At 48.7% G+C, this 27,337-nt stretch overlaps 1 protein-coding gene across 1 annotated transcript; it reads left to right on the top strand.

The window, feature by feature from the left end:
- On the top strand, positions 1-26,278 carry LOC149522220 (killer cell lectin-like receptor subfamily F member 1). Its single transcript, XM_089770628.1, has 6 exons — positions 1-308; positions 11,097-11,195; positions 12,213-12,374; positions 19,286-19,440; positions 20,431-20,543; positions 24,259-26,278. The coding sequence occupies exons 1-6, from the start codon at positions 224-226 to the stop codon at positions 24,380-24,382; spliced, it is 738 nt and encodes a 245-aa protein (XP_089626754.1). The 5' UTR covers positions 1-223; the 3' UTR covers positions 24,383-26,278.
- The last annotated feature ends 1,059 nt before the right edge of the window (positions 26,279-27,337 follow it).

Here is a 27,337-nt window from a genome sequence, read left to right as displayed (position 1 = left end):
CAAGCAGGATCTAGTGATGGGCTCAGACGTGTGTGGGGAAGGTGGAAGAGCTGACTGTCACTTATGTTCAGAGTCTTCCCTTCCTGTGGTTTCTCATGGGGAGAGTCCGTGCTGCATTAGCATGTGAACTCTGAGCGGCAGAGCCTGGGGGTCAGTCAGTAGCTTTTCTGCTCCCTCCTGAGTACTTGCTGAAAAGGATTCACAGCCGGGACTAGCCTGGCCAATGGAGGATGAAGAGGGTTATACGGCATTAAACCTTCGCCCGAAGGTGAGAACAGCAGAGCGCTCACGTCAACCTGAGACCCAAGGTAAGTGACTCTCTGTCTCCCTGGGTGTCCATTCCTGATGGTACCTTGCAGGGAGGGGACAAGGAAAAACATCTCTTATGAATGGAAATTCTGGATGTGTTAGTGTGTGTGCAGCGAACTGCAGGGGCCGGTGGCTACAGAGGACAAAGTGAGGGTGGTGTTGTCTGGTGGAGGAGAGATTGCACAGAAAGGCTGGGCTCTGTCTTAATTAGAGTGGGAGCAGACTCTTGCCACATGCAGTAAGTAGGAGTTGGGATGATTATTTCATGTAGGAGCCGGGGGAAAGCTAACGATTGTGGAGGAGTCTTCTCTAAGGTCAGACATCCATCTACTGGGGATGTTAGTAATATCAAGGGAGTGGGATCCAATAAAGAACAGGATGTACAGTGCTGCTTCTCAGGAGGCTGGGCAGGGTAAGATCAAAAAAGTAAATTATACAAATGGGGATCAAAGGATTTAAATAAAAATAAACAGATGGTCAAAAGTAAAAATAAACAGATGGTCAAAAGTAAAACTTGTACAAGTCAATCCACAAAGGCGAAAAGTATCAAAGCAACAAGCTGGTGAATTGGAATGGATGCTGGCAGAACCCCAGATATAATATGTGGGAACATTTACTAAATTGAGAGGACACTGTAGTGCCTGATGCAAGCAATTCAAGAAGAACACCTCAGATTTGGTAGTCAAATTACAACTGTGTAATCCCAAGTACTCATAATACAGATACACTTATATGCACACAAGTGCACCAGATTCCTGACTTTCAAGGAGCTTTTGATAAAGTCCCTCACAACTCACAAGGAGCTATTAAGGAAAATAAGGACTCATCTACATGGCTAAACTGACCAGGATAGTGATTTTTAAAGTGATTTTTTTCAGAAATAATTACTTTGCTTTGAAAGCACATTGATTGTTCTGGAATAAAGTGAATTTAATTGGGATAGAGCAGCCACATGGAGAGCAATTTGAGAATAACCATCTGGTCAATTTTCCTGTGTAGACGAGCCCTAGGTATTCATGAGCTGAACAGTAAATTTCTAGTTAGGAACTGAGACTTGCAAGAGACACGAAAGAAGCGGTAGGACTTAATGGTCAGTTTTGTCATGACAAAAAGTTAGCAGGGCGCTGCCACAAGTTTCTGCATTAGGCTGGTGTATAATATACTCATGATCTGGAAAGGAGATAGGTCATGAGGCTACAAAGCTGAAGCATGTCACTAGATTAGTTAGATTAGACTGAATTTACTGCATCTGTTCAGGAGCAAGGTCTGTGCTCCAACTCCAGATAGAATTGAGCTGGTTCTCCTCGCCCCTGTGAGTACACAGGGCTTCAGAGTCTTGTCTCCCATCTATATTTAAACCCTCTGGTTTAGCTCCCCTACAGAAACATCACTCCAGCCTCAGAGCTATAAAATCAGACACCAGCGAATTCCTCATGGTCATGTTCTAAAATGAAACATTTGGCAGTGCAATACGAACAGGTCTCATGGACGGAACTCACCATCACTAGGGACAGGAGGCCACATGCAGTGGTAGCTGAGGTTGAAAGGGCCTGATTCTGCATGTCCTGTGATGGCAGTTCTGGGAGTCAGGAATCACATAAGTGGGCTCTAACTTGTTTCAAGCTGCCAGACAAGGCTTGGAGCTAGTGGGAAGTGTCAGAATCTTGCATTACATCTACACCAGGGTTACAGAAGTGAGTTCAGCTTGGGCAGATATATCCTCAATAGATTAGATGAGCTAGTGCACTAAATATAGCAGCGGCGCCTGGTTGAGCCACCTGCAATGAAATCTCATCCATAGTGCTACGTACATTCTCACGCAATTACAATAACAGGAAACTCAGAAATGGCAGAAGTGCTTAACAACTTCTTTCTTTTGGTTTTCACCAAGATGATTGATGGTGACAGGATGCCTAACATAGTAAATGCTAGTGGAAATGGGGTAGGTTTAGAAGTTAAAATAGGAAAAGAGCAAGTTAAAGGTTACTTAGAAAAGTTAAATCTCTGCAAGTCACTAGGGCCTGATGAAATGCATCCTAGAATACTCAAGGCGCTGATAAAGCAGGAATCTTAGCCTTTAGCTACCATAATTGAAAAGCCATGGAAGTCAAGAGAGATTCCAGAAGACTGGAAAAGTGCAAATATAGTATCCACCAATAAACAGGGAAATAAGAACATCCGAGGAAACTATAGGCCAATCAGTTTAACCTCCGTGCCAGGGATGATAATGGAGCAAGATAAGGAATTCATCTGCAAATATGCAGAAGAAAATAAGGTGATAAGTAACCACCAGCATGGATTTGTAAGGAACAAATCATGTCAAACTAATCTTATAGTGTTCTTTGATAGGGTAACAAGTCTTGTGGATAAGCAGGAAATGGTGGAAGTGGTATACTTAGACTTTAGTAAAGCATTTGATACAATCTTGCATGACCTTCTCTTTCATAAACTAGGGAAATACAACTTAGATGGCTCTGCTATATGGTGGGTGCATAACTGGTTTGATAACCATTCTCAGGGTATGTCTACAGTGCCACCCTAGTTCGAACTAGGGTGGCTAATGTAGTCATTCGAACTTGCAAATGAAGCCTGGGATTTAAATATCCCCGGCTTTATATGTATGTTCCTGGGCGCCGCCATTTTTAAATGCCCTGTATTTCAAACTCCCTGCCCGCAGCTACACACGGCACGGACTAGGTAGTTCGAATTAAAGCTCCTAATTCGAACTACCATTACTCCTCCTGCAAGGAGGTTTAACGGTAGTTTGAATTAGGAGCTTTAATTCGAACTACCTACTCCGTGCTGCGTACAGCCATGGGCAGGGAGTTTGAACTACAGGGCATTTAAAAATGGCTGCGCCCAGGAACATGCAAAAAAAGCCCAGGATATTTAAATCCTGGGCTTCATTTGCAAGTTCGAATGACTACATTAGCCACCCTAGTTCGAACTAGGGTGGCAGTGTAGACATACCCTCAGAGAGTAGTTATTAATGGTTCACAGTCATGCTGGAAGGGTATAACAAATAGGGCTTCGCAGGGGTCTGTTTTGGGACCAGTCCTGTTCAGTATCTTAATTATCTATTTTAATATTTCATAGAGAATATGCTTATTAAGTTTGCAGATGATACCCAGCTGGAAGGGGTTGAAAGTGCTTTGGAGAATGTGCAAACAATAATTTACACTGGGTTTATTAATAAACAAAAGTGATTTTATTTATTAAGTATAAAATGTAGGGTGTGAGTATTTGCGAGTAATAGCACACAGTGCATTAAGCCTAACTACTGTGTTTTATTTTGCTTAATAATTTATTTTGCTCTAAGAAACTTATTACATGCAAATTCTTACCTTAACATAGTTCTAATCGCCTTTTCTCACAAGCGAGAAAATCTCACAGTTTTGGCCTGATCCTTCCCCTGTTCAGTTTTAGATGCTTCCTGGAGTCATCTTGGGCGGTAATCGGGTGAAGGTGGGGGTGTGGTGGTGGTGTTCCTGGCATATCTCAGGAGCCCCTATTTTTTGGTTTCATGCCTTGATGTAGATTTTGCCCCATGGAGGAATCCTTTGTGTTCAGTTCAAACTTTTCTCATTCTGAGTGAAAAAAATATCGTGTTGGTTTCCAGTAGCCAACTATAGTTGAGGCTTACAGGAGAAGCAAGACTATTCACAACTCATTGTCCCTAAGACCTGGCATTAAGGGTATGTCTACAAAGCCATGTAGTCTAGACATACCCTAAGATCCCTAAATACCACTAATGGTCCTCACATCACAGGTCTAAATCAGTGTACAGGTTTATGCTTCATATTTCTAACTTCAAATAAGGGCATGATTCATGGACACAAACAGGACAGGCTCAGCATTTTTAAATGATCTTACCTACAATATTTTGCATAAAGCATATTTGAGCTAGGAATATTCCTGTTCCTAAGCATATTTCTGTGAGGAATAAGGGATGCAGTGTCACAAATGTGTTACAATTTAGCTTAAAGCATATAAACATATCATAGAGAATTTGTGAGTCCCCTTAAAAATTATATTAAATGAGTTTAAAATCTTGGTACTTCGGAAATTGGGGGGAAATAATCTAACTATTAAATAGCTATTGTTAGAATACATTTTTTCACGAGTACAGTGAGGCTACAGATTTACATGAAGATAAAATTTTCAAAGGTGCCTTAGTACAGTAGACGTCCGATAATCTGGAAACTATGGGACCTAGGTGGTGCCGGATTATCAGATATGCCGGACTATCAGAAGGTACTATAAAATGGTTATATATATGCTGTATACATTATATACTGAATATAAAGTGTTCTTAACCCTTTTTATTGTACATACTGTATACAGTATACTGTAATGTTTTCGTTTTTTTAAGCCTTTTTTACCCTTTTTGCTCAGTTCAGCTGCTGCCGCTGTTACCTTGTCACTCGTTTTTTGCCGAAGCTCTCTCACTAGGCTCTTGCCATTTTGATGCTGGACTATCAGCAGTGCCGGACTATTGGATGCTGGACTATTGGAGTTTTCCTGTAACAGGTGTTTCTAAAAACCTCACTGTAATAGCCCAGGGTATGTCTACACTACAAAGTTCATTCGAACTAACAGCCGTTACTTCGAATTAACTTACACAGGTGCTACACATGCAAACCGCTAGTTCGAACTTAATTCGAACTAGCGGAGCGCTTAATTCGAACTAGGTAAACCTCATTCCACGAGGACTAACGCCTAGTTCGAATTAAGTAGTTCGAATTAAGGGCTGTGTAGCCACTTAATTCGAACTAGAGGGAGACTAGCCCTCCCCAGCTTGCCCTGGTGGCCACTCTGGGCACAGCCAGGGAAACTCTTCTGCCCCCTTCTGGGCCCTGGAGCCCTTAAAGGGGCACGGTCTGGCTACGGTGCCCATGCCAGGTGCAAGCCTGCCAGCACCCAACCAGAAGACCCTGCACCTGGCATGGCACGAGCCAGCCACCCGCTGCCACCCAGCCCTCCGCCTCTTCCCGGGACCAGGCTGGCAGCTCCCAGGAGCCTGCCCGGGGCCGCAAGAGGCAGGCACCCACCTGGTCTAGTGCGGAGATCGTGGACCTCATCCAGGTTTGGGGGGAGGCCTCCAATGTCCACAACCTCTGCACTAGGCACAGAAAAGTGGTCGTCTAGGGCAGGAGAGCTGCCAGCCTGGCCACCAAAGGCCACATGCAAATCCAGGAGCAGGTTTGCATGAAAATCAAGGTGGTCCAGTGAGACCCCCGACCCTGAGCCCTGAGCTTAGAACATAAGAACATAAGAATGGCCATACTGGGTCAAACCAAAGGGCCATCTAGCCCAGTAGCCTGTCTGCCAACAGCGGCCAACACTAGGGACCATGGAGGGGATGGACCAAAGACAATGACCAAGCAATTTGTCTCATGCCATCCATCTCCAACCTTCCACAAACAGAGGCCAGGGACACCATTTCTACCCCCTGGCTAATACCACTCCAGGGACCCAACCTCCATGACTTTATCTAACTTCTCTTTAAACTCTGTTATAGTTCTAGCCTTCACAGCCTTCTGCGGCAAGGAGTTCCACAGGTTGACTATGTGCTGTGTGAAGAAGAACTTTCTTTTATTAGTTTGAAGCCTGCTACCCATTCATTTCATTTGGTGTCCTCTAGTCCTTCTGTTTCGGGAACTAATGAAGAACTTTTCTTTATGCACCCTCTCCACACCACTCATGCTTTTATAGACCTCTCTCATATCCCCCTTCAGTCTCCTCTTTTCTAGACTGAAAAGTCCCAGTCTCTTTAGCCTCTCTTCATATGGGACCTGTTCCAAACCCCTGATCATTTTAGTTGTCCTTTTCCAAGGCCAAAATATCTTTTCTGGGGCGAGGAGATCACATCCGTACACAGTACTGAATATATGGCGTACCATAGTTTGATTCTTCCGCTCCTCTTTCTTCCCCTGGCTTCCCTCCTCCCAGGTTTCCCCGTCCCCTCTCCCACCTCCTTTTCCCAGTCTCCCCGGAGGTTAATCCCCCCCACCCCAGTTTTGTTAAATAAAGAGAGTTTCTATTTTTGAACACACGTGTCCTTTATTTTGTACATCAGGAAAGGGGCTAAGGAGGGGTAAGTGGGAGGAGGTGAGGGAGGAATGGGGTACGAGCCCCTGATGGGGAGGAATAGGGTGGCTCTGCGAGCTTCTCTGGGTGGAAACTCTCCTGCAGCCTCCCGATTGATCGCCTCCGATGGCAGCCTGTGGCAAGTGCAGCCGGTCTGATGGCCGAATGCTGTGATGTGCCGAGTGTGGGCACTCAGGGCACTGCACGTCAGGACTGCTTTGCTGTCCCTCATCAAGGTTGACAAGCAAACGGGGAACCATGAGAATTGTCTGTCCGGGGTGGGGGTTTGGTCCCTTTAAGCACAGCCCTCGGCTAGCCTGAGACAGCAGCTCCACGCTCTAAGTCCTAACCTGATGCCCTGCCAGCACAGCTTCCAGCCAGCCTTAACTTCGGTTTAGGATCCACTCAATGTGGACATGCTAGTTTGAATTAGCAAAATGCTAATTCGAACTAGTTTTTAGGTCTAGATGCACTAGTTCGAATTAGCTTAGTTTGAATTAACTAATTTGAATTAAGTTAGTTCGAATTAGTGCTGTAGTGTAGACATACCCCCAGATATTTAATGAAGCTACTTATCAAATGGGCTTCCTTCATTTTAAAAGTTTCCCTTCTTGATATACACTTACATCTTGTGAACATAACTGAATTACTGTACAGCTTGTTGAACTTCTTACTGAAATGCTTTATAGAGTTTTATTAATGGTCGATGTTTACATCACAGCAATATGTAGCTTAGTATGTGGCTGTTTAGTTAAATTTAATTCTTGTCGTGAAATGGCATGAAGTTGTTTCCAGGCACTTTAGATATTATTTTCAGATAGGATCTGATCTGCTTTTGAGAAACACGTTAGGACTTAGATTCTGCTGGTTACATCAGTGTAAATCCACAGAGACTTCATAGAGGTCAGTGAAGTTGCTCCAAACACACATCACTGTACCTAAGAGCTGAATTTGACTTTACATGGTTTATTTAGTCTTCAGTTATATTATTAATAAATGGAAATTTAATCCCCAATCCTGTGATTTTATCTGATCCTTTATAGGTCAGACCCGAACAGAATCCCATTGAAGTGAATGGACACTTGGATGCAGCTGCAGGACTGGAACCTTTATTCACAAAGTCCAAGGCCAGACAGGACCAGTGCGATCATCTAGTCTGATGTCCTGTGTAATAGAATTTCCCCAGAACAATTCCTAGAGCAAATCTAGAAAGAACCTCCAGTCTTGATTTTAAACTTGTCAGTGATAACGAATCACAATATTTCCTGTCTTACAACTAAGGGCCTCATTCTCCAAATGCTTTTGACCAGGGTGCAGAACTTTGTGTTGGAGAAAACCTCAGGGGGAAGCCATGTGAGTCTGTAACAGAACAAACTTTAAAAAACAACCACTAGTCCTGCAGCATCTTAGAAACCAACAAAAAATGTAGATGTATCATGAGCTTTTGTGGTCAGAAACCACTTCCTCAGATGAATGAAGTGTCTAGGGTACAAATAAATAGAAGAGAAAGAAAAGGGGTGGGAAAGGAGAGAGAAGGAAAAAAATAGAGGGAAAAATTGTCAAGTCGATCATCCATGCTAACTGAGGCTAACAGAGTGGGCTGTAAGTACCCTGGGGCTTAGCCTTTTATTTCCTCAGGGTGTGGAATGTAGCGGCCCATCTAGGTCAGGTCTTTGTTCAAACCTTGATTGCAGGTGTCAAACTTGTATGTGAAACCAAGTTCTGCAGCGTCTCTCTCCAACTGACTTTTGAAATTGCTTGATAATTAGGATAGTCCCTTTCTGATCCACTAAGGAAGGGGTGGAGAACAGTTTTTGAGTGGAGGCGGGCACTAACCCGCAGAGATCTCAGTCAGGGCCCGTGCGAGAATGAGAATCAAAAAACAAAACAGACCAAAACAAAAACCACACACACACACACAGGCTGTGTCTACACTGGCCCCTTCTTCAGAATAGCATGCTAATTTATAACTTTGGAATAGGGAAATCCGCGGGGGATTTAAATATCCCCCACGGGATTTAAATAAACATGGATGCCGCTTTTTTCTGGCTTGGGAAAAAGCCGGAAAAAAAGCGTCCAGACTGGCGCAATCCTCGGGAATAAAGCCCTATTCCGGAGGATCTCTTATTCCTATTCCGAAGAAGGGGCCAGTGTAGACACAGCCACCGAGACAGAAATTACCCCCTTGATGTGGTGTGATTTTTTTAAAAAAAAATTTAATTTAGTATTTTTGTGTGATGGCTGAGTTTGCTTTTCCTTGCCCAGCTGTGACCACCCCTTCCTCCCTTCAAGGCACCCCATGCAGGGTAGGGGATTTCCCTTCTCTCCTGTTCCTAGAAGGGATTCCCCCCTTCTCCACACACCTCCTTAACTGTTAAAGAGACACTGCTGGCGGCATGTGGCTACCCCGTGCAAGGGAAAGAGTCGGGGGAGGGGGAAGAAACTGGCCCACAGTGGCCTCCCTCATGCAGGACAGGTACTCAGGGACATCACTTCCCTCCCACTCTGGGATGGATTTCCTGCTCCTCCTTCCCTCCCAGTCCCTGACTGTCTCCTTAACAGCTCCAGCCTCTTTGCAGCTGCCTGGTGCAGGGGAAGAGCAGCAAGCACAGAAACCCCAGAGCTCATGTTTATGCAGGAGGTCCAGCATGTGGAGCTTTCCCACTCCAGCCAGGCCTCCTGCACGCACCTCCTGTGTGCAAAAGAGCAACCGGGAGTATCTGGCCGCGCTGCAGGAGAGGCTGAGGGAAGTTTTTAACGTAGCCCCCAGGACCTCCCACAGCATTTCACAGCTCCTGGACCCTCCAGAGAGCTGGATTAAATTGCTTTGTGGGCTGGATCAGGCCCACAGTCTGGAGGTTCCCCACTCCTGCATTAGTGAGTACCTGGGCAAGTTACAATGTTCCTCAGCAGATTTCTACGTGTTACCTTTTTGGTTATCTGATTTGTGTCCTTTAGGCCTTTGTCATAGAGACTGTCCAGTTTGGCCAATATCCATGGCAGAGGGGCATGACTGGCACTTGATGGCATAGAGCACATTAGTGGATGTGCAGTTGTGTGAGTCTCTGCTGTGGTGGCTGATGTGGTTAGGCTCTGTGATGGTGTCGCTTGTGTAGATGTGAGGACAGAGTTGGCATCAAGGTTGATTGCAGGGTTGGGTTCCTGGGTGAGTGTATCTGAGACGCGCTGCATGGTTGTTGGAAATAATTTGTTCAGGTTTGGGGGTTGTCTGTAGGTGAGGATTGGCCTGTCTATTGTGAGAGTGAGGGGTCATTTTCCAGGATGGGCTGTAGATAGTCAATGATGCACTGGAGGAGTTTAAATTGGGTGCTGTTGGGTTCTGTTGTTTTGTTTATTGGGCCTGTCTTGAAGAAACTGATACCTGGGTACTCGTCTGCCTCTGTCGATCCGTTGTTTCACTTCTCTGGGTGGGTATCTCAGTTTTAAGAACGCCTGATAGAGATCCATCAGGTGTTTGTCTCTGTCTGTGGGATCGGAGCAAATCCAGTTGTATCTTAGGGCCTGGCTATAAACAATCGATTGAGAAATGTGTCTGGGATGGAAACTAGAGACATGTAGGTAAGTGTAATGGGCAGTAGGTTTCTGGTATAAGGTGGTGAAAATGTGGCCATCTTGTAATTGTACTGTAGAGTCAAGGAAGTAGATCTCTTGTGTGGACTGGTCCAGGCTGAGGTTGATGATGGGGTGGAAGTTGTTGAAATCCCTGTGGAATTCTTCAAGGGTCTCCTTCCCATGGGTCCATACGATTAAGATGTCATCAATGTAATGGAAGTAGAGGAACGGTATTAGTGGGAGAGAGCTGAGGAAATGTTGTTCAAAGTCAGCCATAGAGATGTAGGTGTATTGGGGGACCATGCGAGTGCCCATGACTGTGCCGCTGACTTGAAGATATAAATTGTCCCCAAATCGGAAGTAGTTGTGAGTAAGGACAAAGTCGCAGAGCTCTGTAACCAGGTGTGCAGTACTGTCATTGGGAATGGTGTTCCTGCCAGCCTGTAATCCATCTTCATGTGGGAAGTTAGTGTAAAGAGCTTCTACTTCCATGGTGGCAAGGATGGTGTTTTCAGGAAGATTACTGATGTTCTGTAATTCCTTCAGAAAGTCGTGGTGTCTTGAAGGAAGGTAGGGGCTGAGGAGAGAGTCAATAGAACCGGATAATCCTGCTGTGAGTGTGCCAATGCTTGAGATAACAGTTGTCTGGGTTCTCCAGGTTTGTGGATCTTGTGTAGCAGATACAAAACTCCTGGTTGGAGATGTGGAAGGGGGTGTGTGTTTGTGTAGCTTTAGTCCTGAGTTGCAACAGGGAGTTTCATGAGCTGGTGGTTTAGGAGTTTTTCGGGGGTGGGGATGGCGGTGGGCAGTTTGGTATTATTTAGTGGGATCAGAGGAGAAAAGCCTGTAGAATCTGGTGAGTTGTCTGGCAGACTCCTGTTCATAGTCTGTTCTCTTCATGATGACTAGAGCACCCCCTTTGTGGAGGTGGTGAGGAGGAGGCTGGGCTGGAGCCAGCAGGCCACAGTGTGTGGGGGAGGAGCAAGGGCTCCAGTGAGGCTGCGGGGGATTTACCTCCCCAAGTCATGGGGTCACCCAGTGCTCATGAAGGCAGAGTAGCGGCTGTACAGCATGATTTCCATCTGTTCATAAGGGACAGTTTCACCAAACAATGTCTCTTACAGGTTCCCCTCCATGTCCCTGGTGGCATCGCATCGCTGTAGGGGTCGGATGGGCTTGGATCATCGTCTTGACAGTAGCTGTGATAGCGCTGGTAGCTTGGGGTAAGTAGCACCCACCTATTGACCCACTTGGGTTTCATGTTGCCCCATGAATTCTCTTCTCATCCCCAAAATCTGAATGGCGTTCCCGTCCCGATTCCAGTCGGTTTGGGAATGAACTCGCAGGCATCACCTCGCCACCAGGGGGAAATGACCCAGAAACAAGATTAAGGGCTGGATGCATGAAATGTGTGGGCCGGCTCAGGCAGGTTCACTCTGACATGTGAGTGGGAGACAGGAATGCACCTGTATGGTCAGTGAATGGGATTCCCTGTCTGCACCCCAGCTGTGATGGGTGCCCGGACTGGATTCACTCTCCCTTGGACCCAAATCCACAACCTGTTAGATTTTGCAGGGACCCTGGATACCTCAGGTGTCTCTTGGTCTGCAGCACAGCAGGGCTCGGGCAGGCTGCCTGCGTGTCATAACCCCACACTTCTCCCAGAAGCATCTGGCTGATGGCACATCTCAGTGTGCCCCTGGGAGGAGAGGGATAGCATATCTCTGTGCACAGCCTGTGCCTCCAACTGCTGCCCCTGCAGCTCCAATGGCCAATTTCCCAGATAGTGGGAGCTGTGGGGATAATGCTGGGGGCAGGGCAGCATGCAGAGCCGCCTCCCTCCTTCCCCGCTAGGGGCCACAGAGATGTCCATCATCTGACCACTTCCGGGTGTAGCGTGAGGCCCTGACAAGGTGGCACACGGCTGAGCCCTGCTGTGCTGCTGGACTTTTCGCAGCCCAGAACTGGGGAGATTGCAGCAGATTGACTGGCAGATGAAACAGGATTGACCAGTCGATCGCAGTCGGCGGCTTGGAGACCACTTGGATTTATTTTTGCTCCCCTTAGCCCAAGGCCCTAGGCTGCAGCCCCTAAGACTGCTCCTGCATTAATCCAGCACTGGCTGGATGCTGCACTGTGTGATGATTTTACACCCCTCCCCCAGTCCACGCAGTTGTTTTATTACTTTCTAATTAGCTGCAATAGAAGTGATTGTCTTTGACATTGTTGCTGTTTTGAAGTTTCCCAGTTACAGGGCTCTGGAGAAGGACAGAGCAGAACAGCTCAGAATACACCCAAGAAAACTGAAATCATCAATCGCATTGAAGGCAGCTCCAGCCTGGAAGATTTCCGGTCTCACTTGAAATCAATTCTATGTGAAACCCAACATGGCAGCTTGGCAGGTACTGACAGCACCTACTGCCCCAGAGCCGTGACTCACTCTCCCTTAATGAGTTTGCAGCTCTCGCTGTGACTGCAAACCAGCCACTGTAAGAAAGGGACACTGAGCTTGAAATACAATGGACCAAATTCTCATTCATACTGAGACCCCTTTGCCAAGCATTCACAAACCCTGAGTGAGGCCCTAAAAAGCCTGAGAATGGTTTATTTTAGGAAAATAATACAGTTTGGGTTTTTTTCTCTTTGCCTTCTGAGCTACTAGGGTCCTGCATTCAGGCTTTGCTCTGTAATTTTGAGGCAAGGAGCTTTCTTTAATGAAACCTATTACCCTGACTCCAGGAGCTGGGGCACAAAAAAACCCACCAATTGTCACAGGACACATGATAAAAAAATGACAGGTGGCAACACAGCGAACTTGACAGCGTGAAGGGGGCTAACGACAGGAGTAGACTTTCATTTTTCAGTCAAAGTGCTTGGGAGGCAGATGACTATTTCAGCAACACCTAGCTCCAATTGCTCCAATGCAAAAAGCGTTCTGTGAAGAAGTTCATTGTGAAAAAACCCCTTTTTTAGTCAGTCAGCTCCCATTGTAACTGCAGCAGGAAAACAATGTCCAGACAAAAGGGGGACTAATTAAAGTAGATACAGAACTTTTCAATATGCTCTAATGCTTGAGATGCAGTTGCAATGATGTAGTATTCATCCCAAACTCCTCAGTTTTAATTTTTGTCTGTCTTAGTTGGTGGGGGCAAGGTAAATGCTGTGGAATGTCATTCTGTTATTTCACTCTCACATGCCTGCCCCAGAGAGCTTGTAATCTTGAAGTAAAATTACTTTCAACTGTGTGTGCAAAGGAGCAGCAGTGACAGCTAGTGGTTAGAGTAATCCCCCTTGCTAGAGCACAGACAGTTTTAATAATTGCAATAATGCAATTTCTATCGAAGTTGGATCACCAAGGGTTTACAAACTATATTGTACTAACAGGGATAATTTCCCCACTACTGAAATGCAGCCACCTCTGGGGTGAAACGCAAGAGCTGTCCAGCAGCGCATGACACCACCATACACTGCAATAGGGAAATGACTGAAGAAGAATCCCAGGGCCGGTTGGAATTGCAGGAGGTGTTTTGGAAGGGCACATTGTATCCCCCCAGGCTGGAATTTGAAGAGGTTCAGACTCCCAAGTATTCGAGAAGAGTTCTATGCCTGGCAGGTCGCTCATGATGCAATGCTCCTATTTACAATGGGCTCCAGTCGGGACCCTGGCAATTACAGGCTGGTGAGCCTGACTTCAATATTGGGCAAAGTCACTGGAGTTTCTACCATGGACAGTATAACACTCTGCACCCCATTTTCTTCACAGTGAGATTAGGTAGGATTATGACATAGGTATGAGACGATATCATTGGAAAGGTTCTGATTGCTGAATATAATGATCCTATTTGTAAGCATTTTAGTAGCTGAAGTTATGAATATTAACTATCTATTTGAATATTCAGATGAGTTACACTGGGGAACGCCCCCACTAGACAAGTTGTTTTCAGTCTAGAAGTGAGAAAAGAAGGGCGGGTTGGAGGCAATGGGCCATTAGGAATAAAACAATAGGCCTTGGAAGATGCTGATCTCCCACCTGGGGACATTCCTGAGACTGCTACAGACAGCCCGTGGCTGTGAGTGATGGCTGCTATAGCTCTATGACAGGGGTGGGAAACCTTTTTATGGTTTGGGCCACACACAAGTGAAAAGCAAAAAAACTCCCACCCTTTTAGTGATACTGTTCATAACTTCAACTACAAAAATGATAAATGTCTATCAATAAGGTAATTACATTCAGCAGATCAGAGCCTTTCCAATGACATCTCACATGACCAATCTCGCATAAAATACACCCTGTGTCATAAAATCACTCTGAAGAAATGAGGGGCAGGGTCATATCCCTCTGGAGCCTGTGGGACACAGGGACAGAAACCGGAATGACCAGACACACAGAGAAACATGATTTGTTTGGAAACAGTCAACATGGGTTTTTAAAAGGGAATTCCTCAGGGGAGTCAACAGGTGTGTGAATGTGGCGATTCACTGGCTATTACACACTTGGATTTTCTGAATGTCTTCTAAAAAGGTCCCTCACCCAAAGCTCTACGGGTAACTAAATACCCTGGGGTAAGAGGGAAGGTCCCTTCATGGATCAGTAACTGGTTGCAAGACAGGAAACAAAGGGTAAGAATAAATGCTCAGTTTTCACAGTGGAGAGACGTAACTAGCAGCATCCCCCCAAGGCTCTGTACCCCAGTACAGGTGCTGTTGAACATGCTAATGATTTGGGAAAAGGGGGTGAACAGTGACATGGTGAAGTTTGCAGAGGATACAAAATTATGGAAGATAATTAACTCTCAAGCTGACTGCGAGGAGTTACTCAGGGATCACTCACAACCGGGTGACTTGGCCACAAAATGGCCGATGAAAATCAACAGTTGGGGCTGCAGAAATCAGGGCTCCTGGGGGGAAGGTGGACATACACACTCTTGCTCTAGCTGGAGAGCAGGAGGGACCTGGTTGCCAAGGAAGCTGGAGGCTGCCAGACTTAAAGCAGGGCTGGGGAAAGGAAGGCAGAGCTGGGGAGCTCTGGCCAAGCAAGCTCCCAGGCTACAGGGCCTGAGGCTACTAGGGCTGCAGAGAGGCAGCCAGGGCAGGCAAAGGCAGCAGGTCCACACCCCTTGCCAATGCTGAGTGGCCATTTCAGGCTGCAGTTTGCTCCTGTGGCACGGTCTAGATGATGACTGGCAGTGGGTCACTGAGCCAGGGTGGGCATAGGGGGCTGGTGATTCCCTGAAGGGGAAGACCCCAGAGCGAGGGGGGCCCTGCAGCAGGTCAGTACACAGAGGTTAGAACTCCATGGTCTGGAAGGGACTTGGGTCCTAACAGAGAGGTGGAGGAAAAATCGGTAACAGTGGGTGAGACACCAGAAGAAAGGGGTCATAGTGGACCACAAGCTAAAAGCAAAAAAAAAGCAAACCTGATTCCGGGCTTCATTAACAGGAATATGGTGAGCAAGACACGAGAAGTCATTCTTCTGCTCTACTTTGTGCTAATTAGGCCTTAACTGGAGTATTGTGTCCAGTTCTGGGCACCGCATTTCAAGAAAGATGTGGAGAAATTAGAGAAGGTCCAGAGAAGACCCACAAAAATGATTAAAGTTCAGGAAAACATGAGCTATGAGGGAAGATTGAAAGAACTGTAAACTGCAGCAAGGGAGGTTTAGGCTGGTGTGACGACGCGTTGGGGTTTTCCCATCTCCTGCACCCCTGAAATGGCACGAACAGACTCCACCAGCCAGTAGAAGAGAGGGAGTTTATTTCTTCTCCAGGATACAGCACAGCACAGATGTAATCTGGTTACAGGGCAGGCCTAGGATGCCTCAGCCCCCCCTTGATATGGGGGGGCTCCTAAATCCCAACCTGTTTCCTAGGCTGCTTCCTCCATGAAACCAGACAGAGACTAACCAACCCTCTTCCAGCCCTGCCCCCCTGCCAGGGGCGGCATTCCACCTTCCTTTGTTTCTCTCCCTGAGAGGTAGCTGGTCAGACAGGTTTGGAGCCCCCTTTGCATAATGACTCACCCCCTGCCCTGCTGGGGCGTGCTACAGTCAGCAGAAGTCGCCCACAGCCCCAGCAAGGTACCCCCACTACATCACAGCTGGACAATAGGAAACATTTCCTGTCAGGCTGGTCAAACATTGGAATAAATTGCCTAGGGAGGTTGTAGAATCTCCATCATTAGAGATATTGAAGAGCAGGTGAGACAGACATCTCACAAGGATGATCTAGATGGTGTTTGGTCCTGCTATGAATACAAGGGACAGGAATTGATGACCTCTCGAGGGCTCTTCGAGTTTTAATGTTCTATGTTTCTATAGGCTTTAATTCATGCTGCTAACCTCTCTCTCTTGCACAAACCTATATACTTGTATGTAGCCTGCATGTAGACACAGGCAATAACCAGCCTGTGGTTCAGACACAGTTTGCCAGAGTTAGCCCTTGGCTGGCAGCACACTGTATTTACCCACGCCTCCACAATTATGGGTTCTTGTAGCACCTGTTGGTTGCAGATTGCTGTACTTTCCCAGTCTGTGATGCTGTCTGTGACTCCCATTAGCTGGGAACAGTAATCTGTGGCCAAAAAGGGCTAAAAGCACCCGTACCTGCAGAAGCGCAGGTGAATAAAGTGGCTGCAGCCAACCAGGAGCTAATCCTGGTGAACCGCCGCTGTCTTATTGCCCACCCTGATTTACACTGTGATGGGCAGAGCACCAGCAGCAACCAGCTTAAAACAAGGAATCTTATCTTCCTTCGGGAAACCCTGGGTCTTGAAAGAACTACAGTTCTTCTCCCCTCTGCTCATTCTCTCCATTTTACCCTTTGTCTCTCCCATTGCAACTTAATCAGGTACCCAGCTTCAATTAAATACCTGTTCCTAGATTGCCAACTCTCCCCTCCCCCCACACACTTCTATTTCTCAGGATGCTGCCTTGGACTGCCATAATCAAGTGCCGGTACAAGAGGTAGGAGAGTTTCTTAAAATGAGAAGGTGGGATCAGTCAGCTGACTCCAGACAAAAGTCCCACCTGCTCATAACCCACCCTGAGCCCTAGACAAGTGCTCCTTATCCATTCAGCTTCCCATGCCATTAGAAGAACCCAGTGTCCCGAGAGTTAGCAGGTTTTCCATTCGACTGTGTCACCCTTCAGATGGGAGGTTTCTGGTAGGTTGCTAATGTTAGTATGGACATATATAGGCTAGGTCTAGACTACAATGCTATTTTGGGATACCAGAGTATCCCGAAATAGCTATTCCACGTCTTAACAGCAAACCTGTTATTTCAGGCTCTCTATTCCGACATCCCTGTAAAGCTCATTCCATGAGGAGTTAAGGGCTGTTTTGGAATAGCGGATTATATTGAAATTTGGCGCTGTGGATCGGGGGCAGCCAGTCCTCTGTGCCATCCAGAGCTCTGTGCCCCTCCTCAGTGCTGAACTGCCATTGCTGCTACGATAGCAGTGACAGCAGCCAGGAGCCCCAAGTCCCTTTGAACCACCGGGCCTTGAGGCAGCTGCCTGCTTTTCCTCCTCTTTTGGCGGGCCTGCACCCAACCCGTCAGAATTATATGTGGTGAGAGATCAGCTCAAAAATTTTGAAAACCAGTCAGGGTTCAGAGCTGTGTGCAGGCAAAGGGTAGCTAGGGCTGTGTGTGGGTGGAAGACGGGGGGTGACTAAGAGCTGTGTGCTCCCAGGAACCAGTGCCCTACACCAGCAGCTCCTTCCGGCCATGTGTCCATACCATCCCCAGCCTTACTGCCAGTGGGGCTGTACAACCCCACAGAGGAGATACTTTGCAAGGGTATCAGAGTATGGACATCCAGGTGGATGGGGGTTGGGTGGATGGGGAAGCAGGTCCCTGTACAGAGACTCCTCCCCATCCCTCTATCACAGCTGAGGATCCATGAAGGGGCCGGAAGCAGGGGAGGATGCTGAGCTACCTGCAGCTAAGAGAGGTTTCTGGGAGTAGCTCTGACACAGCCTCAGCAACTCCCCTCAGGGAAGAGGAATTCCCTTCCTCTCCTGCCTCTGGCCCAGTCTGGGCTAGCAGATGATCCTGGCTCTAGGTAGGAACCACTGGCAGGTGTAGCCTTAACCTCTCTGCCGGCTGCTCCTAGTGCCTGAAGTGATGTACCTGCACCACTAGGGAGTGGGGCGTGACTGCTCTTACAGTTTCCCTGACAGTCATTTTTCCACAGGGAAGCAAAGTTATCTGTGGGGGACATGAATTCTGCACACATGCAGTGATGCAGAATTCCTTAATGACCCCCAGGGAGCCTTTCAGATCTCCTCTGAACCAAGGCAGTAGCAGTGGCAAAGCAGCCCCTATTTCTAAAATGGGGCACTGGGTGCAGCTCTGCCTCAGCCGATGGTGTCCCTCTCTCTCAGTTGTCAGTGCTGTTTCTTTCAACACTGAGTTTCCCTTGAGCTCAGCCATTGGGCACAGGCTGGGCCTGTCTTTGGTCAGCTTTTGTGATCTGACGTGGCCAAACCCCAAGGAGCCACATTTGATTGTGCCAACCCAGAGATTCCCAGCCAGAGACTCCTACACAGAGCCCAGAACTTGCGACTGAGTGACAGCAAAGCGTGAGCAAGCGAGCAACTCTGTGTCAAGGCACCAAGGGAATTCTCTCCTCTCTAGCTGCCAGCGCTGCCAGGCTACAGTCTGCCTGGCTGTGTGTGTGCTGACCCCTGAGAAAAGCCCTCGCTAGCACACTCAAGCTGAAGGGTTTTGATGGCTCTGTAAGGGCAATGTTAGCAATATCCAGAATTTTATTTCCCCTCCAAAACAGAATGAGACCTTCCCCCTCACCTCTAGTTGCTATTTCCATTTTGAGTCCCTTCCCCCATCAGACAGGAACAATGGCACCCAAGGTATTTCGGTCTGCTAAAAATGGCATTTTCCATTGAAATAAGGAGCCCAGATCTCTCAAAGGGGAACTGTGAACTAGCCCAAAACCTGCAGCCTCTCTCAGGGCAGGGCTGGTGTCACTGCTCAATTGAACCATGCCTGGCCCCTGCCCAAGCCCTTACCTGCCTCCCTGGCATGACTCCTCCCATCCCATGTTCCTCTGCACCCCACTTTTTGGAAGATTGGTCTCGTTTGCTGCTGATGACTGATCAGGTTGGAAAGAGGAAATGGGATAAATGGGCACTTTTGCCCAAAAAGTTGGTACAACAGGACCAGGCTTAGAAAAAGGGCTGTCCCAGCCACAACGGGACGTCTGGTCACCCTAATTAAAAAGGGCAGCCAGCCCTTTTAGCCAGCTTCAGTCTGACTGTTCAGAACTGACTCCACTTCCTCTCTCTCCCTGCAGGGGGCGCCAGGTGCAAACTCTGCCCCAGGGACTGGCTGCTGCGTGGGGACAAGTGCTACTGGCTGTCGAAAGGGAGTAAAAACTGGAACTGGAGCCAGGACGACTGCTGGGGGAAGCGCTCGCAGCTGTTGGTGCTCCAGAGCCAGGATGAGCTGGTAACACCCAACACAGGGATAGATACTAATATTTTTCTGTGGGTGTTGCACTCACAGAGCCAGCACCTCTGCCTTGACTGGCCTCCGGCTGCCCTTGTGCCCCACCAGGCCTGGCTCCGGGTCACCTGCTCCCCTCACCTGAACCACTCAGTCCAGGGGCACCTACTCACTGAGGACTCCCTTAAAGGGCCAGCTCAGTCTATGACACCAAGGACTGGTGCTAGTGTTAGCAGGTCTGCACAGAGAGTCACATTCCCCCACCCCTGCGCTGGGACCCTGCCTGCCCAGGGGTGAGAGTAAGAGTATGTCTCTACTAGCCCCCTAGTTCGAACTAGGGAGGCTAATGTAGGCATTCGAAGTTGCAAATGAAGCCCGGGATTTAAATATCCCGTGCTTGATTTGCATCTTCCCGGCTGGTCGCCATTTTTTGAAATTTACAAGTCTGGACTAACTGCCCGCGTCTACATGCGGCAAGGAAATAGGCATTCGAAATAAAGCCCCTAAATCAAACTACCTGTTGAACCTCATTCCAGGAGTAATAACAGGTAGTTCGAACTAGGGCTTTATTTCAAACTACCGGGTCCCTGCCTCATGTTGATGCGGGCAGTTAGTCCGGACTTGTAAATTTCAAAAAATGGTGACCGGCCGGGAAGATGCAAATCAAGCGTGGGATATTTAAATCCCGGGCTTGATTTGCAACTTCGAATGCCTACATTAGCCACCCTAGTTCAAATTAGGGGGATAGTGTAGACATATCCTGAATTAGCTCAGTGCTGATGAGTCCCTCTGCTGGCAAATAACAGATCCAGAGCAAAAAAAAAAAAAAAAAAACCCAGCAAGCAAATAGTCTGGTAGCACTTTATAGACTAACCAACCATGTAGCAGGGATCATGAGCTTTCGTGGGCACAGTCCACTTCTTCAGATGACCGCTGAGAGAATTCCAGCCTCCTACATCCAATTCACCCTCCCACACTGCTTGCTCCTCACAGGACTCCTTACAGGATGTTACACAAGGTGCAAGCTCTGTCTGGATCGGACTTAAAGCGACACCCCCCGGGGGGAAGTGGACCTGGGTGGATGGCTCCCCGTTAGATCCAGCACGGTGAGTGCTGCCTGACGCTTACCGTTTGAGAGATGTTTGGGAAATGCTTCCACTGTACAGCATGCTGCTGTTAAATATGCATCTGTCTAAAGGCCTACAAGTTTGTGTGCATTACCATTTCTAATATGTTACCCCTGTTTTTCCTCCCTGGGTTACTTGGAAGCAGGTCACACTCACCTGTGTGTTTGGGCACCTGATTTTTTAACAGAAAAGGAGACCCAGTGTACCCCAGAGGTGATATTGTGTAGTTGGGGATTCCCTTTCCACCCCCTTGCTGCAGTCCCTTGCTCCTAAAGAATATACAATGGTGGTGCTTGCAGCTTGCTAGCCCTGTACACACTTAACGGTGTGCCTTGGGAGCCTCCAGCAATAAAATTATTCTAGTAATAATCTGGATCTAACTCCAAAACAATTATAAATAATATAGATCTAATGGATTAAATTAGAACTAACCCACCTTTACTTAACTTAAAGAAACAGCCGGCTTTCAAGCCAGTTCCCCATGTGGACGGGCACACAGAAGCTGTTTGGCCCCTGCGTTGCTGCCTCTCTATAGGACAGTTCCCCACAAGCACCAGCTCCATGGAGCTGCCTCTCTCCCCTCCCTCCCTCCCTGTGTTTTTGCCTTGCAGCTTGAGGCTTAGCTCCATCCATCCACACGGGGGAGCCCAGGAGCCTACACTGGTGCTCTAGCCCCATGGCCACCCTCCCACCCCCAGAGGCTGGAGCACAGACTATCCCCTCTCCCCTGAAGGGCTCGAGCACAGTTTCCAGAGGGGAGCATGTAAAGCACTAATGGGTGGGCAGCAGAGGAAACACAACTGGCTGCTGCTCGCCTCAACTCACCAGCCACTGCAGCTCCCAGCCAGCAGCCAGAGACAGCCACAGATGGGATGGGGGAGCCTGGCTAACAGAGCCGGCAAGCAGCAGGGGGAGCAGCCATGCTGCACACTGCAGCTTTGCTCTCCACCTCACCCCCCAGGCTTACACACCTACCCTGATCCACTCTGTGGATGGTGAGCTGGTGAGCAGGAATCTGGTCAGCAGCAGGATCTGCCAGTACTAATGAGGGCGAGAGAGAAAATATAAAATATGGGACAATTTGCACAGTGTTAAGAAAAAGGACACCTGCAGGAAGGCTTATATACAGCCCTGACTCTTTAACAACAGGACATCTGGTCACCCTGCCTCCAGCATGTTTGAGCATGAGACCGTCCCAATAGATGAGATTTTGTAACTCTCCCAGACAGCTGGTATCCCCGGTGTAGGAAGGGGTTTCCTTCCCAAACTGCCTAATAGGCCACATCTATGCACCATCTCGGTCCCCTCCTCCCTGCTCCCAGATGCTGGGGGCCACTCTGGCTGCCCAGCCCTGGACCTGGATGCCCAGTTGGGGGGGGGGAGATGTTTCAGGGGTGGCTGGGGACCCACTGTCCCCATGGCCTGACTCTCAGGTGCTCTGGGGCAGCTGGGACCAGGGGCATCAGAAGCCACACTGCCTGACAACTCTGGACTAGAGGGTGGGAAGCAGGGGCCAGTGGCCATGTGAAGGGTCTGGTAGATGAAAAAGGGGTGGGGAAATGGGGTAGCCTGTCTCCCCAAGCCAGGGGTTCACCCACTGCCCATGATAATTCTACATGCAAAGTTGCCGCACATTTTAACAGGACAATGATGATCAGCAAATTATGAATTTTCAAATGACACCTCAGAAGGCAGGTTTATACAGGCGTTAGCATAGTCCTGTGAAAGGGGTAAGCCTAGGGATACAGGCTCACACATGCCAACCCACTCAGGGCCTACAGGTGAGTTTGGCAGAGGTACAACATCACCCTGGTTTGTGCATCACACTGGAGTTTAGGCAGGCAGCAGTCTAGGGCAAGGTAACAGCACGTGCTGAAGGGCAGATACATGGGTACTCAGGAAAATTTCACACTGAAAACTGAGGTACTGAGTGAGTTCTGGAGCCTCCAAAATGCCCCATATTTGCACACCCCCTCTTGGTGCTTAAGTTCTCCAGCAGCCTTCTCCTGAAGTCCAGCCTTTTAGAAATATGCCCTGAAGCCCTGACCACTGAAGCTCTGACCACTGGTGCCCCCCAATTGGGGTTAAACACTTTTTTCCAGCACCCCCCTCCCACCACTGGCTGCAGCCCCATTCCCAGTGGGCCTCCACATGCCACAGGGCTCATCCCTGATTCCTGGGAGGCCTCCACCCACCATGGGGCTCAAGCCTGATTCCCAGGCAGCCTCCACCCACCGTGGCACTCAAGCCTATTCCTGGGTGGCCCCTGCCCGCAGCGGGGCTTGGCCCCCACTCCTGTCCCATTTCCACCACCCTGCACACACACTGTGGGGCTGGAGCCCTGACCACCATCAGCCCACCCCCTTGGTGTCCCATATTGGGTATAGGGAAATATGGTCACCCTACCTTGGGCTCTTGAGTCCCTTTGTGAATCCAGCCCTCACCGTTCATCTGTACAAGTCCCCAGGCTCTCTGAAGCCACCCTTCACCCAGGTCACAGGGGGCAGGTTCCTTTCACCCCCGACTTGGTTTTTAAAGGAAAGTCAGGATGCAGGAGCTCAGGGTGGCCACTTACAATGGCAGAGCAACAGGGCACCGGCCCCCAGAGATTTAGCCTAGTCTGCTCCTTGCCTGAGACCTGCTAACTCCTCTCCCCTCCTGGGCTGTCGGCTTGGCTGGTGCTCCTCAGGGAGGGGACAGATGAAGGACAACAGCAGAGTCAAACATCCCAGCAGCACAAGGGGGAGGAAAGGCCCATCCTGGAGGCTCTGTCTCTCCACCCGCACTGCGGGGCGGGGCTGCTGCTCACATGCTGCTGCTGCTGCCATCTCTGTGGGGCAACGGGGTCCCACCCAACCACAGCCAGACCTAGCCAAGTCTGGGGCAGCAGCGCGCAGAGCCAAGTGTGCAGGCCAGCTGCACCCCGCGTTCCAGCCTGTCCTCAACCATGGCTACTGTGCATGCTCCACTTGGGGGCAACTGTGCAGTGCTTCCTGAGGCGCGAACTTTGAGACCAGCTGCTGGTGCTGCTGCAGCCCACTGCATGCAGGGCGGGGTCTGCTCAAGGCCAAACTGACTGCGTTGGCGGGTATCACATGGGGCAGGGGAACCCAGGCTGGGAGAGGCAGGGGGGATAGAAGTGACGGGGATGGGGGAGGGGAGAAGTCATCTTTGGTGTTTGCAAACTGGCTCGTGGGGTAGATGCAGGTGATTCCCATTCCGGGGGCGGGGGCAGAGGGTGTGTATCTCAGGCCCTTCCCAGGTCTGGGATCTGACTGGCACAATGTGCCCTGGGGAATGACCAAGGCACTGCTTCCCTGCCTGATAAGGGGCACTCACCTGCTAATGGGGCTGGATGCAGGGAAATGTTTTAATCTCTGTAGTCATGCCCGCCCAAGCTATTTGCATATACATTTGCATAAATGCTTGCATATATATGCAGCCATGCTTAAATTGCAGCCCTTGGCAAGTGCTGTGGGTATCTTTTGTGGGCCCTGGGACTTCCAAAGTTGAGTAGCCCTGTCCTAATTCCTCTTACCTCCTGGGTTGTCAGCTTGACTGACATGTGGCAGGGAGGTGACAGATGAAGGGCGACAGTAGAGCCAAGCTTCCCAGCAGCTCGAGGGGATGGAAGGACCCACCCTGGGGCCTTTCCTTGTGACCACAGTGGCACTGACTCATTTTCATTCTGCAGCTTCCCCATCACAGGCCCTGTGGATGGGAACAGCTGCGGTCGGACCAAAGGCAGCCGGATTCAGTTGGATACGTGTGATGCTGAGTTCAAATGGCTCTGCCAGAAAGATGCTGCAGTGATCTAACCAGCGGGACAAAGGAGCCGTGTTTGTATCCCTGTCATGTTAAGTCTCTGGGGTGAGATTTGTACCTGCAGTGAGTTACTGCCTTGTGCTGGGAGGCACCTTAGCACCCCCTGCCTTTTGCCCAAGGGAGCCTTGTCTGTGCTTGTCCGGGGGGTCATCTCCCCAACCCCACTGACTCCACATGCTCCACACAGACCAGCTGAGGCACTGCTAACTCCTGAGCCTCTTGAGCATCCCCAGGCAGTGACCAGTCTTGACTAGTCTTTGGGCCACAGGTCACTCACACCAAAGTCGTATGCCCCCCCTCCCCTGCTGTGTGAGCACCACCTTGTTGCAAAGCAGGCTTCTTCTGACCATGGCCTTCGCGTATAGCCCATCCAGCCACACAAAGCAGCTCACAGAAAATGTAGGCCTCTGACACTTTGAGAAAGCATAACTTGTAAGCGCACAATGCAGTTGTCTGTGAACGGAATTTGACCTTACAGGCATTCTGAGACTCACAGGCACCAGAAAACAGGGAGGTGAGCATGACTAGATAGCGCCTAGCTGCACTTACAGATAAGCCTCGTATGACCATAGCTTGACCAGTCTTAGAGGCAAGAGAAAAAGAAAACATAAGGTAATAAAACACAACTGTCTCACACTAACCATGTCCTATCTAGTCCTGTCCACGAGGGGATCACGCATACATCATGAAAACTCCTAGGCTGTGTCTAGACTGGCAAGTTTTTCAGCAAAAGCAGATGTCTACACTGGCCGCTTGAATTTCCACAAAAACACTGACGATCTCATGTAAGATCATCAGTGTTCTTGCGGAAATACTGTGCTGCTCCCGTTCAGGCAAAAGCCCTCTTGTGCAAGTCATTTGTGCAAGAGGGCCAGTGTAGACAGCACAGTACTGCTTTCCACAAAAAAGCCCTGATTGTGAAAATGGCGATCGGGGCTTTTTTGTGGAAAACCACATCTAGATTGAACATGGATGCTTTTCCGCAAAAAGTGCTTTTGCGGAAAAGTGTCCTGCTAATCTAGACGCGCTTTTCCGAAAATGCTTTTAACGGAAAACTTTTCCATTAAAAGCATTTCCAGAAAATCATGCCAGTGTAGACGTAGCCCTATAGGGCAGTATTGTCATACTACCTCATCACTAGCCTATTAGGCCCTGCCAAATGCAGACCCTAGCATGGCATTAGACATCGAATTTTTGTATAAGAGACCCTCAACCCCTTTGTTCGACAGAGGTTCCATGTACCGTGTCTTTTTTTGCCTGGCTAAAGGATTGATCACCCTGAGGCTGCCTCCCCACCCTTCGAGTCAAATATAGGGATGCGCAAGTCCTGAGCATGCTCCGAGTTCTAGTGTGTCTTTGTGTTGTTGTCATTGCTGGATTTGTAAGTATTGCTTAAATGTATTGGTTAAATTAATAGTTAAATTGTGTTAATTTCATTGTGTAATTCTGTAAAGTGAATCTAAGTTCTGTTAACCACACTGTGTAAATTGTATAATCTTGTGTTGTGTAGTAATGTTGTATTTAGGCTAAGTATAAGTGTTAGAAATAGAAGCCCAGAAGTTGTAAAAGTAGATTTATGACTAACTCCACCAGCTGCCCTAAAATAACCATAGAGGGACTGGCTGTGGACGGAGTTTTTAATCATTATATTGGCTTTGTTTTTGTATTTTTCGTTCGCATGCTGCACTGCCTTAAGCAAATTAGAGTCAGTGATTTGGTATAGTTGAATTGTAATCAAAGACGTTTGTAATTAGTTAAGTTCAGGGTTTTCTACCCTGTAAAAGCATTGGGCAATCGCTAGTTTAAAAAGCCATTTGCTAATTGTTAGTTTTGATAAAAAAAAATCATTCCACTTAATAAAAATAATTTGTTTCACCATCATCCAGTAGTTTTCACTGGGTAGACAGCTTTAACCCCTGAGGCTCCCAACACACCTCAGCTCCTCACTCCAATCTAACTCACTGAGCTTAGATTGAATGTCCCTGGTGCCATTGAATGACCATTCATTTAGCCCACCACAGAGAGTCAAGTACCAGCAAGTAGAAACCCTGGAAACAAATGGCTCCATAGAAAATAAAACCTTACCACGCACTCTGGGGCTGTGTTTTGTTAACAAGATACTCTCCTGCCCAGCCAAGCCCTGCTCAGCCTAAACCCTGGCAGTGTTTTACAGCTAGGGTTGCCAGGTGTCTGGTATTCTACCGGACAGTCAGGTTTTTGGGCCCTGTCTGGTAAAAAAAAAAAAAATACAGAAAATAGCGACATGTGCAATGTCTGGTATTTCCTGGTTTTTTGGCTGGGTGCCTGAGGGAATCCTGGCAGGGAGGGGGGCACGATTGGCTCTGGGAGCCTCGGATTGCATGTGATGCCTTGTGGGGAGGGGAAGTCCTGTCCGTGCTCCTGAGCGCTGGGCAAGCGCGTGGTGAAGCTGCAGCCGGACTCACTTGCACTTCACCAGGACCGTGTGTGGGACGGGCAGTGCTCTGGGATCTGCATGTGCCCGGGTCAGTCCCGCTCCCTGCCAGCCGATTCACTCCTCCCCCCCCCCCTCCCGGGCACTCCTGGCCAGCCCCACTCCGTCCGATCCCCTCCTGACCAGCCCTGCTTTCTGCCGATGGTTCTCCTCCTCCTGATCTCCCCTGGCCAGTCCCGCTGCCCCCGACCCCTCCACCAACTCTGCTTCCTGCCAGCTGCCTCTCCCCTGGCCAGTCCTGCTGCCCCCAACCCTCCCTTCCACCAGCTCTGCTTCCCAGCCCCCCTTCCTTCTGGCCATCTCCACCCCCCCTCCCAGCTGGTCCCTCCCCTCACCCCTGATCAAGTGTGTCTGGTATTTTTTTATACTACGTGGTAACCCTATTTACTGCCCCTCATGCTGTGACCCTGGTTTCAGTTTGCCTCTGAGGTAGAAGATCCACAGTGTTTCTTTGCACCCCCAACCCAGAGCAGAC

The sequence above is a fragment of the Pelodiscus sinensis genome, chromosome 19 (assembly GCF_052426305.1).
Source record: "Pelodiscus sinensis isolate ZL-2025 chromosome 19, ASM5242630v1, whole genome shotgun sequence".
Taxonomy (NCBI): domain Eukaryota; kingdom Metazoa; phylum Chordata; order Testudines; family Trionychidae; genus Pelodiscus; species Pelodiscus sinensis.
The sequence above is the reverse complement of the archived record's forward strand: the minus strand, read 5'-3'. Positions and strand labels throughout refer to the sequence as shown.

Bases quoted from the DNA above. Each gene is read 5' to 3' on its own strand.
- LOC149522220 (XM_089770628.1), top strand. From the start codon at position 224: ATGGAGGATGAAGAGGGTTATACGGCATTAAACCTTCGCCCGAAGGTG. The intron at 12,375-19,285 runs GTACTGACAGCA...CTCTCCCTGCAG, and splicing joins CCAACATGGCAGCTTGGCAG to GGGGCGCCAGGTGCAAACTC. The intron at 19,441-20,430 runs GTAACACCCAAC...TGCTCCTCACAG, and splicing joins TCCAGAGCCAGGATGAGCTG to GACTCCTTACAGGATGTTAC.